This window comes from Ostrea edulis, chromosome 5, assembly GCF_947568905.1.
Source record: "Ostrea edulis chromosome 5, xbOstEdul1.1, whole genome shotgun sequence".
Classification (NCBI taxonomy): domain Eukaryota; kingdom Metazoa; phylum Mollusca; class Bivalvia; order Ostreida; family Ostreidae; genus Ostrea; species Ostrea edulis.
Window position 1 is genome coordinate 80,635,051 of NC_079168.1, and position 12,442 is coordinate 80,647,492.

The 12,442-nt window shown below is 36.0% G+C and overlaps 2 protein-coding genes across 8 annotated transcripts in view; both read left to right on the plus strand.

Annotated features, from left to right (window-relative positions):
• Positions 1-713: 713 nt before the first annotated feature.
• On the plus strand, positions 714-3,643 carry LOC125650750 (basic leucine zipper transcriptional factor ATF-like 3). 6 transcript variants are annotated; one of them, XM_048879279.2, is made up of 5 exons: positions 714-854; positions 1,755-1,854; positions 2,334-2,592; positions 2,715-2,822; positions 2,980-3,643. In XM_048879279.2, the coding sequence occupies exons 3-5, from the start codon at positions 2,362-2,364 to the stop codon at positions 3,121-3,123; spliced, it is 483 nt and encodes a 160-aa protein (XP_048735236.1). In that variant the 5' UTR covers positions 714-854; positions 1,755-1,854; positions 2,334-2,361; the 3' UTR covers positions 3,124-3,643. The 6 variants fall into 6 exon arrangements, with proteins under 6 accessions (XP_048735236.1, XP_056022367.1, XP_048735238.1 ...); XM_056166392.1 differs by having other exon boundaries at positions 833-880; XM_048879281.2 differs by having other exon boundaries at positions 833-854; positions 1,755-1,834.
• A 53-nt stretch (positions 3,644-3,696) lies between these two features.
• Positions 3,697-12,442, plus strand: part of LOC125650728 (calpain-9-like) — a 46,824-nt gene continuing 38,078 nt past the window's right edge. For both annotated transcript variants that reach the window (XM_056166386.1, XM_056166387.1), the window contains exon 1: positions 3,697-6,465. In XM_056166386.1, the coding sequence (XP_056022361.1) occupies positions 6,091-6,465 (375 nt within the window). In that variant the 5' untranslated portion in view covers positions 3,697-6,090. The remainder of the gene's footprint in view (positions 6,466-12,442) is intronic.

Sequence of the window (12,442 nt, forward strand, 5' to 3'; positions counted from 1 at the left end):
CTAGCTGATAAGAACATATTGCATGCATATCACAAATTGTGTTTATTTACAATTGTAGCGAAGCGCAAAGACCAGCATATTGACGTTTTTGATAACATGCGGCGTTAACCCACCCACCCACCCGCTGAACACATGTCGCTGGCACTGTCAGGGTTTATGAAATAAACGGGGGGTGGGGGGGGGGTGTCATTGTGACGGTTTATAAACAAATTTTGTTCCTAGAATGTTATCAATTGTATTAGCATTTTCGTAAATCGGTTCTATATTCGACAGAAAATTTCTAGTACTTATAAATAGGCACCCCCACCCTAAAGCTAGATATCCAATCCAATTCCTGTAAGAGATCCGGGAAGTCATCCTTTCTTGGAATAAGGAACGAAAGGAAAAAGAAATTTTAACATTTACGCATTATTGTTAATAAAATATAAACGTAAATCTTAAGCAGTCACTAATTAGGAATATGATTAGTAAATTATAATGAATAAACATTTTAAACTATAAGTCAAAGTGAAAAAAAATAATTATATAGCAATTTAGGCCTAATAATTAATTTATAGGTTATCTAGCTATTAGAATCCAAATCACAAAACAAAAACATCTCAAGTTTATCCTCATGCTAGAAAGTCATTGTAGCAAGGTAATGATGAATATTAAAACGTTTGTAGTGATTAACTCAGGCGAGTGCAACTTGCGTTGACAGGGAGTGTGTTTCGCGGAAATACTCAGTCACATGTTAGCTCAAAAGGCCGAGACGTTCTGAATCTAAATATAGTACCGGGGATTTCTCCCAGAGTATTTATAATAACTTTCAAAAACTGTCCGAACACAGTGTGACAGTGATTATGAAAAACATTGTGAGTATCTGGATAATTCATTATCTGTGAGCAAATTAGCATCATAGCCAATTCACAGTTTTTGTGCGCAGTACTACTTTAAGTGGATATATATGTATATAGGTTGCGTCCCATTATCGATCCGTCCCTTAGTCGATTCGTCCCATTACCGATCCGTTCCTAGACTATCCGTCCCATAGTTAATACGTCCCCTAGTCGACCTGGCCCAGAAAAAATAATGACCGAGTTTTTAAACTATTTTTCCAAGTGTTATTTACAGTACTGGATTAGTTAATAATTCAGCTGCGTATTTCCTCTTCATTGTGTGTGCCTCTGACATCAGGTAGTAATCCTTTAATCCCTTTTTTTTTTTTTTTTTTTTTTTTTTAAATCTAATAGTAAGGTTACTGTAAATTCGCAATCAATGATCAAAGATTGCTCTACAATGCAGTTATAAAAACTCTAAAAGTGTGTTTTCACTATGGTGTTCTCACAATGATTAATGGACACACTTTTACATTGATTGCTGTACAAACTTAAATAACGATGTTTTTACAATAATTAATGAGCACACTTTTTCATAAACAATTGTACTGATTATTCCACCTGAAACAAAAATTATAAAGCCTAAGGATTGTGCAAACAATTGTATTTACATATTTAACTCCGAAAGTTGTTTAATTTTGATAACTAACTGCAATATACATGTATATGCAAAAAACTTCCTTTTTTTCTTAAGTAATTAATAATTTATTATATCTTTAATAACAAAAATTTGGAGGGGCCGGATCGACCTAGCAAAATGGGCCTAATCGACATGGGGAAGGACCATCTGTGATGGATCGACTAGGGATGGACCGACAGTTGGACGGATCGACCTGACACCGCAGACTGTTGATTGTGTATGCTATTTATATTTAGATATGACGTATATGCAGGCCAGATCTTATAAAAAGGGTTACACTATTGCACAACAGCTTAAAATACCTTACAGCGTGGAAGTGAGTGGACGTATTGTACAGTATGTGTTTTCAAATATGCTGATTCATCTATATAAGAGAGGGGGGTGTTCATATAAATTTACTCATTACAATCGTTAAAATCTGACAATATTTTTAAAGGAAATAATTAGAATTAAAGTTTGTTTAAGCCGCCTTGTAAATACATTATATCTTTATCAAATAATGTGGATCATGTATGATTGGTGAAGTCAAATAAGATGATTGATTAAGTCAAATAAAATTAATATATATAATTAATTAATATATATATATATATATATCTCGTATATTTCATCAGAAAAACGTCTAGAATACGTTGAGGTTTTTCGCCATTTTATTTAGATCCAAATGTTGGAGTGGTTCTATATTTGACAGCCAATTGATACATGTTATGTATATATTCATTGAGGTTTACAAATGGACCTAGTTATAAAATAATTATAGAACTTGTTATGAATGATAGTTAATGGTTTGGTTTGGTTTTTTTGTATTTCTCTAGATCTTTCTGAACAATTCAACGTTACGCAATGCTCAACAACGGTTTAATGTTGTACTCGAATGAGAACATGAAAATGGAGAACTTTGAATGTTTACCGAATTCTCAAGACAAGTTGATGGATGCTGCTTTAGTTGCTATGGATACAGGGGACATCACTCCATTGGTTAAGGAAGAACTGAAGCTGACCATACAATCCCGCCGCCTAGCGGCTGGAATAGGGGAACTTCAGGTCCAGTTTGAACCCCCACAACAAAAAGAGGTAAAACTTCATAACTGAATTTAATATATTAAAGCGAGTGTACAGATAAGACAATCAAATTACGTACAATGTTAATTTACTGTGGACTTTTTAAGATGGTTACATGTGGGTTTTTTCCTCAGTTGACAGAAGAAGAAAAGGAAAAGGTAGACAGACGAAGGGAACAGAACCGACTGGCAGCCCAGCGGTTTCGACAGAAACAAAAACTGACGGGGGCCCAAGTCCAAAAGGTAAGGCCTATATAACACGTTGAGGTAACCCAACAAAGTGTTTTAAAGTTTAATTTTCAATATGATAGACAAGCAATGCAGCATATATGCTATAAATCAGTTCATCAAATAGATATATTCAGTTAATATGTCGTTTTATTGTCAATTTGATTTACAGAAGGTGCGAGGTTTAGAGTCGGACAACACGCGTCTGAGGAGGGAGTTAAAGATCCTACAGACGGAAAGAGAGATCCTGAGAAGACAACTGGAGGAGCACATGAAGATATGTCCCGGGCAAATCTTACACGTGATTAACACGTGATCATTCATCGCTGTACGTGTCATATTCATACGCCAAAATATGAAGAAAGTTTCCCCAACGGAAAGAAAAAAAATGAGGCATATAACGTTAACGTTAGAGCCATAATCATGGATAGTAGACAACATATACACCGTGTCATCTACATATTCGTAAACCAATGTGTTCAGGATTAACCACAGCGTACATCATTACAAAGATGGCCGAGTCATTGTGTTGGTGCTTTACAATGAATTTCATCGCGATCATTTCTGTGAAGTTATTCGACATATTGACGAGGAATACTGTGTTTATATATATACACGGAGTCGAAACGTGGCTCTGCATCACGAAATACACTGTCAGAAAAAAAACTGCGTGTTAATGTGAAATGTATTAAATGGGTGAATGTCATTATACTTTACATATATATCGCAATTCTGTCACTGTGTTTCATCAGATGGTCATGTGATGTTAAAGTTCTGTTACTATTTATAGATATGAACTTTGTAACATCGATCAATATTAAAAAGAATTACAGATATTTTTGTTCACTGTCATTTATATAATGTTACGTGCTGAAAGAGAAGTGAAGTTTAATATTATATTATACATGTATAGGCCTAGTTGTCAATGAATGGGACTAAGTTAATGACGTAATTATTTTAATGTTGCGCACTATGTATGGGCATGGAATTTCCAAAGCGGTGTTACTAAATATAGATATTACGGACCTAAACTTGGCAAGTAACGTTTCAAAATGAGTGTAGAATTCTAGAATTAGACGTAACACAAATCAAATTCATTCAAATATTTTGAACGCAATAAGATATTTCTTTTGATAAAAGTTTGTAAGGCAATTTTATATATATGAAGTCAGCAGTAATTGAGACAAAATAATTGCGCATCTTCGATATCGCCAGTTTAACGGTTTTTGATCCACTCCACTCCCCATAAACATGGGGGTGGGGGCAAAGTGGACCGAAAACACTTGGCTAATGAAGTTGCGTTAAAGGAGAGTTCATGACGGTTCCAATTTATCTGACGGACAGGCATGGATAGTTCTCATCTGATGGACAGGCATGGACAGTTCTTATCTGACGGACGGGCATGGAGAGTTCTTATCTGACGGACGGGCATGGATAGTTCTCATCTGACGGACGGGCATGGACAGTTTTCATCTGACGGACGGGCATGGACAGTTTTCATCTGACGGACGGGCATGGAGAGTTCTCATCTGACGGACGGGCATGGACAGTTCTTATCTGACGGACGGGCATGGAGAGTTCTCATCTGACGGACGGGCATGGAGAGTTCTCATCTGACGGACGGGCATGGAGAGTTCTCATCTGACGGACGGGCATGGAGAGTTCTCATCTGACGGACGGGCATGGAGAGTTCTCATCTGACGGACGGGCATGGATAGTTCTCATCTGACGGACGGGCATGGACAGTTCTTATCTGACGGACGGGCATGGAGAGTTCTCATCTGACGGACGGGCATGGACAGTTCTTATCTGACGGACGGGCATGGACAGTTCTTATCTGACGGACGGGCATGGAGAGTTCTCATCTGACGGACGGGCATGGACAGTTCTCATCTGACGGACGGGCATGGAGAGTTCTTATCTGACGGACGGGCATGGATAGTTCTCATCTGACGGACGGGCATGGACAGTTCTTATCTGAGGGACGGGCATGGACAGTTCTTACCTGAGGGACGGGCATGGAGAGTTCTTATCTGACGGAAGGGCATGGAGAGTTCTTATCTGACGGACGGGCATGGATAGTTCTTATCTGACGGACGGGGCATGGAGAGTTTTCTGAAATGGGTTAAATTAGAAGATGGCATTCAAATATGTAAATTCGTGAGCGTTTCGTGAATGCTTTGGTTGTGAAGACAATTTTCATAACATTTTCAACATAATTTTTACTTTTTAAAAAATATTAAAAATTTTTAAGATGCTTGATTAATACTTTCACTTGGAGTAATGCTGAAAAATTCTCATTCTGGTATTTTCTGGGTCAGTGGTGATGTTCTAATTAATAAGATGAGTATTAACAGTTGAATTGGTTATCGGCCGGGTTCATATGGGTAAGGAGTTCCACAGTGTGACGGCTGCATAGCTGAAAGACCTTTTACCCTACCCAGTTGTTCTTGGTCTTGGAAGTTCCAAGGTCTTTTGGAATCTGAAATTATACCTCGCGTTTCTTAGCTGAACCAAGTCTTGTAGGAACGACATTTATAATTTAAAAAACTTCAAGTGCCATGGCTCTTATACACCTGCATGGTTTTCAATGAGGGAAGATTTGATTTATCTAATAGTTGATTATATGTACTAGTATATGGTCTTCATAAATAAATCGTAGGGCTCGTTCTTGATTTAATTTTTTTTTTTTTTTTTTTTTTTACCAATTAAAGTGCCATACCAGAGGACAATAACTAAAGTTTGACATGATAAAGGAATGGTAGATAGTGAGTTTATCCAACCTACAAAGATGTGTCCCTATACGCTATTCGAAGCCGGACTAGCTCCCATTGTTTTAAAATATTGTTTTAAAAGTAATGTCTTTTGCGAGTTTCGATTTTAACTCTCATTTTCACGTTAATCTCTATATACTTGATTAGGCCTAACTCATTCATGAAATCTCAATCAACTCATTCATGAAATCTCAAGGATAGTTATGGTTTGATAATTATGTAAGCGTCCTCATACAGATCCAACTTACTGAATGTGATAGGGGGATCTACTAAAGATCTAAACTAAACCCAATGCTCCCTTGCAACCCGTTGTTTCGATCAGCGTACATGTAGACTTACGATTACTTTCAGGCGAGCTAGAAATACGACAAATAAAGTGACCAATCATATTGTTCCTTTCAAACTCGATCTGGCCTCTGACAGGAAGCGGTTTTGAGAATCGTAAACCATGTAAACACAACATTGTGCAGGTGCTAAACAGGTGAAAATTAGGTTTCTTTATAAATGGAATGGCGTTACACGCTGGAAATACTCGCAGTAGTCGAGGGGCTCCAAATATGGACGCTACTAGTGGTCCAGGATACGCAAACACAAGCACCTTGATCCAAAACAGCGCCAACGACCCGCCGTACGCGCTGCCTCACCAGTATCATAACGGTGTGTCCCTGGAAAAGTTCCACAATATGGGCGTGTCCAGCAGGTCGCACGTGCGTGAAGCAGACTCTCACAGTCGACACCACCGTGGAAAAAGCAACTTTGACAACATTCGCTCGGAGTGTCTTCAGCGCGGACGCCTGTATGAAGATCCAGAGTTCCTGGCGCACGAGACCTCTGTCTATTACAGCAGGAGTTCGTCCTTCAAAATAGAATGGAAAAGACCATCGGTAAGACTGTAATTTGGGGAATTTCAAATTGGCTGTAATGTTTATATAAATTTGGCCTTGCTCCTGAAGTTGATGGACTAAAACATCAGGTCCCTACTTCAGTTCACTGCACCTGATGGTATATTTCAAGAATGGCCTGAATCACCTGATGTTTTTAGCATATCTCAGAAAAGATGCAAACTTCAGCGACTATTTCAGGGATTCACATACAGTTCGTAACACTCCAAATATTACCAAATTCAGACAGATTTTAAGTTCTTTTAGTGCTGTTTCTTATACCGAGTGTCTTGTTTGTGTGTGTGTGTGGTACCACAGTGTACGATAACTGCACAGTAAATCCCAAGATAAATTTGTAACCTGTAAATTTCAGTGGTAATGACACTTGCTCACAAATTATGGCAGTATGTGTACTGTCTGAATACCTGGAGATACCTCTATAAACTTGATGAAATGAATGAGACTGACTAAGCATATACACACACTGTTTTGATAGACATGAATTTTACACTATAGATAAATCTTCATACGAGAGTTTTTTTATTTGGCAATCTAATTATTTCCATTGATTGGTATTGTATAGTTATATTGGATATTCTCGTATCCAGTGGCAAGGCATGGCATTGTAAAGTAGCCTTATATTGACTATAAAGAGGTTTGTGTACTGTGAACCTGTACAGATAGCATCATTAGGAAAAATTTAGTCATGTCATCAATGTGGGTAGGGGGTGAGGTGTGTGTGTGTGGAGATTGCATCCTAACTGCATAATGTGACCATAAAATCTGAAGTATCTCCACTTTCTGGCATGAGGCATCAAACACTGTGACAAATATCTAATTTTGAAAACAGCATACTGAAAGTGAGACTAGTGACATTAAAACTATATATAATAATATATATCAAATATATATATGCAAATCAGATGGATAGATTTCTCTCCCAGATGCAACTTGCTTTTATGCAAAACTTTGATGAAAATCTCAAGTATTATACATGTATCATAGTTGAATTAAAAAATCATCTTTTAACTAATATACTGCAAACAAATACTACAAACTCTCCTTTTATAATTTTTCTTAATGAGTCAACAATAATAAACGCAAGTTTTCCTGGATTAGCATTTTGTCCAGTTATCCCAAGTCGCTGAACCGTGTCCAGATTGATCTAATCAGATTAAAAGGCCAACCGTCTTTACATAATCACCCAAAGAAGAACTGTCTGTGAACAAAAGATCCACCGAGGAATGTGACTGATCTATCAGTGAGCTTAAAGGGACTCGCATTCCTGTGTGTTTAAATTACAAATAAATCTTGTAATAGAAGGAACTCGGAATACACTGGAGTCAGACGGGAACCAAGGTCTACAACAGATACTTTTTCGATGCAGAATGCATTGTATATAAAGGACATTTGATACCAAAAAAATTGATGCATGGGTTGATAAATTTATTTATTTTTTTTTTTTTTGGCTTAGTTTAGTTTAAATAAGTACAAATATAGAATTTCTCAAAAATAAACGTGGGACTTGATTCTTGATGAAAAGATGTTTTTTTTTACTCCCTGACAAATGAATTTCAGGGGAGGTGTTGATATATCTAGAATCGCTATATATAGGTGTGTCCAACTGTCCCACTTTGTTTAGGGTCATTGACTTTATACAGAGGGCATCTCTTGACCTTGAATCAAAGAATCATGTAGTCAAGGTCATAGAAACATTAAAAACGGATTCTGTGACCTTGACCTTGTCTCCATGAGTCCATCAGACTCCAGTGGTTTATAACTATTGTATAGTTGTACCCCTGCGGCTGAGGAAACGATCCCATACAGGTTCTTTAGGTTTATATACTGGCATGTGTTGCCATACCCTCGATGTGTTAAATATGTGTGTATGATATATATACTGGGATATGTTGCCATACCCTCCATGTGTTAAATATGTGTGTATGACATATATACTGGGATGTGTTGCCATACCCTCCATGTGTTAAATACATAGTATACCAGTGTTTGTATAATATTCTCCGTGGTATCCAGCTGTTGTAGCTGTGTTATGTAAGGATATCAGTTTTATGGTAATTGAAGGTGTACTATCAATATGCTAAATACACATATGGAGCCTCCATGGTGAAATTTGACAGGTAGAATTATTTCAGGCTTCACATTTCAAATAGAGATGTACCACAAAGATATTGAATAATTTATTACCTATTATATTAGTACAGTAATATTGATGTAATGCAAAGTCTTATGTTTAATATGCAATATGACTTGGTTGTAAAAGATCAGTATTTAGTTACATTCTAAAACTTGGTGTAGTTTAATTGCACCACCTGAAATATTGATAAGATATTGGTATATGTAACAAGGGTTTGTACACTGTGTGATATGACATGGTCTGTGTAGTAATCTTTGGAGTAAGTTTTGTGTACAGTACTGGAAAGCAGTGAATAGAACGAGATTGTAGTCTGAGATTGTTTTCATAATCAGTAAATACCTGTGTGTGACTTGTTTACCTGTTCGTGTAGGTATTGTTTCAGGGCAGTTTACCTGTCATCGCTGATTACAATCGGACAGGTAGAGAGGTGTACCACTCTCATCACCTGCTCACACGCTGACAGGAAACAGATGAGAGTTTCAGCTATAGGCTGTGCTAGCATGCACATACACATCAGACATTTTTGTTATTACACATTTATCAGACATTTATCATATCATATGCTATAACTGCAGAACTTTAGCTCTCTTTTCTGTCAACATATTTTTTTTCCGGAGAGCTACAGTTCTGCAGCTAATCTTGCTTTGAGCTAGGAAGGGAATTTGTGGAATCAGATAGTTTTTCTCAAGTCATCAGTGTAAACTAGGGTTACCATAGATACCAGTGACATACTGGAAGAAAAATTTAGCACTCTTATTGAAAATGTCTTTTAGATTTAACTCAAGTTTATAAAATATTTTGCATTTATAGAAATGATATCTTTGAAATTATAGCAACTGTAATGCTGAAAAATTTAAAGCAAACTTTGAATAGTGTTTTTTTTTTTTTTATCTTCAGTAACTGACATAGCTAGGGGCTGTTACTACAGTTTTTGAAACAGGGTTGTGATCCCTTTAAATTTGGAAATTATCAGAATATTTGTTCAGATTGGTTTTTTTATTAACATACAATCACTCTGGTTTTTATCTTAAAATACTAGAGCCCCCCACCCACCCTCTGTATTTTGACAATAGGTGATCATTTGAGAAATGTATCTTACTTATATTGTCTTCAAAATTGGGATTTTTGAATTGATAATTGGCAAAGTTTTGCTTATTTTCCATTTGGGAATAGTCCTTTTATCGGACCCAGTGATGGCCCTGACTGCAGTTTCATTATTGTTGATTCAGATAAATCAGTGGAATCTGAATCGATAAAACTGATAACGCCAAAGCATGTAAAATTAATTAAAACAGTGAAAACCATAATGCTCAGAAAATAACCTGGAGCCAGTTCAAACTTGTATAGCATATTTAGTTTGTTGATAGATATGATAGATTAGCACCTCGAATAGTCGTGTGTAGCACAGAATTGGGCCTCAATGGCTGTGTGTCTTTAACGTAGTTCCACACTCCTGTGACGTCATAGGATTTTGCAAAGTCAATGATTTAATGACAGGAACATAAATTTTGTTGGAGCCTTTTTCAATAGTTATTATAAAAAATCTTGCTAGCCATACAATATTTCAAAAGTCTTAGTTATATTTGAAAAGTCAATGATATGTTTCAAAATACTGAATCCAAGGACAATAACTCTGTTTTCATTAAATTATTTTATCAAGTTCATTATGCGATAGATTTCCTTTATTTTTGACTAACATTTTACCAAGGTGATAAGGAATCATTATCTGTGTCTTTCATGAAATTACATAAAATTTTAATCCAGAGTGATTTTGAATAGCTCAACTGTATGGTGCCAGACTTCATTTTTTTTATTGGGGTATACATACTCTGGAAGCTATAGATTTGAAATTATTAAGGAAAGGTATGGATTTTTTTTTCATAAATAACTATAACAGATGTACATCTACTAATATAAACAGAAAAAATGATATGTAAACCATGCAATAAGGAAAATGCGTCCACATTTGTTTGTTTTTTAACATTTTGGAGAATAACGCTAATTCAATAATTTTGCTCATATCATTCTAAAACTTGATGAACATATTGAAAATGACATGTGTTTTAGTTATTGACATGTTTCCCGATAAATAAATGCAATTCAACAAATATTTTGTTGTTTTTATTTTAAAATAACAACAAATAACTGTTTCCAATGAATTTCATAAAAATCTACATAGGGGTACACAACTTCAGTAGTGTCTGTAATGAAAATTAATATGGAAATCCTTAACTGTTTTGCCTTTTTTCATTACTATGAATGTTAATTTATTGATTCCAAACAAAAAAATGCTACCTAAACCCCAAAATTCCAGGACTAAGGACCCACCTTAACACGTCCTGTAAGATCATTTCATCTGTAATTGTAGGACAAGACTCATTCAGGGAAATTCATTCATAACATAGGCAATTGCTTGGGGTCGAATTTACTATATAAAGAGTAAAGGTATAGAACTCTAAATATAGGGTACCCAAGTTCGCTGATGTAAAAACAATAAAACAATTGATATAAAATTCTCCTTTATATTCTAACATATGCATACATAATCAATCTGCATTACTACCAAAGTTCATCCCGAAATTCCTTATACTTCCCAAGATACGCAGAAATTAATTTGGAAAAATGCCTATTATTTTTTGGTCGACTTTTAGCTGGGCCTTGGCACTATACGACTAAACAGAATATTTGAGCATTGCAACAAGCTATTACATAGAATGTGCAGCATAAGATATCATTTCTAAAATGAATTTCTTACCCCATTTCATAAAATGAAGTCCGTAATAGCTCCAATTGACTGAAAATTGTAAAACCGTCTGTACTTTCACAATTTTATACCATTTGGTTTATTGTTTTTACATCGGTGAACTTGGGTACCCTATATTTAGAGTTCTATACCTTTACATTTTAATAGTAAATTCGGCCCCAAGCGATGCATTTGCATGTGATTTATAAGGAACTTGATTGAGAAGAAATTCCACTTTTAAAGACATTGCCATATCCATGCTAGGATAAAAGGGTTCTAGAAACTAAGGAATTCTCTGTTATAAGAGTGGTTCTAGGGAGTTCTCTGTTATAAGAGTGGTTCTAGGGAGTTCTCTGTTATAAGAGTGGTTCTAGGGAGTTCTCTGTTATAAGAGTGATTCTAGGGAGTTCTCTGTTATAAGAGTGGTTCTAGGGAGTTCTCTGTTATAAGAGTGGTTGTAGAGAGTTCTCTATCAAAAGAGTGGTTCTAGGGAGTTCTCTGTTATAAGAGTGGTTTGAGATAGTTCTCTGTTATAAGAGTGGTTCTAGAGTGTTCTCTGTTATAAGAGTGGTTCTAGGTAGTTCTCTGTTATAAGAGTGGTTCTAGAGAGTTCTCTGTTATAAGAGTGGTTCTAGGGAGTTCTCTGTTATAAGAGTGGTTCTAGATAGTTCTCAGTTATAAGAGTGGTTGTAGAGAGTTCTCTATCAAAAGAGTGGTTATAGAAAGTTCTGTGTTATAAGAGTATTTCTAGAGAGTTCTCAATCAAAAGAGTGGTTCTAGAGAGTTCTGTGTTATAAGAGTGTTTCTAGAGAGTTCTCTATCAAAAGAGTGGTTGTAGGGAGTTCTCTGTTATAAGAGTGGTTGTAGGGAGTTCTCTATCAAAAGAGTGGTTCTAGAGAGTTATCTGTTATAAGAGTGGTTATAGGGAGTTCTCTGTCATAAGAGTGGTTATAGAGAGTTCTCTGTTATAAAAGTGTTCTAGAGAATTCTCTATTATAAGAATGGTTCTAGGGAGTTCTCTGTTATAAGAGTGGTTGTAGGGAGTTCTCTATCAAAAGAGTGGTTCTAGAGAGTTATCTGTT

Excerpts from the sequence above, each read along its gene's own strand:
- LOC125650750 (XM_048879279.2), top strand. The coding sequence starts at position 2,362 with ATGCTCAACAACGGTTTAATGTTGTACTCGAATGAGAACATGAAAATG. Across the intron at positions 2,593-2,714 it reads AACCCCCACAACAAAAAGAG|TTGACAGAAGAAGAAAAGGA; the intron begins GTAAAACTTCAT and ends TTTTTTCCTCAG. Across the intron at positions 2,823-2,979 it reads CGGGGGCCCAAGTCCAAAAG|AAGGTGCGAGGTTTAGAGTC; the intron begins GTAAGGCCTATA and ends TTTGATTTACAG.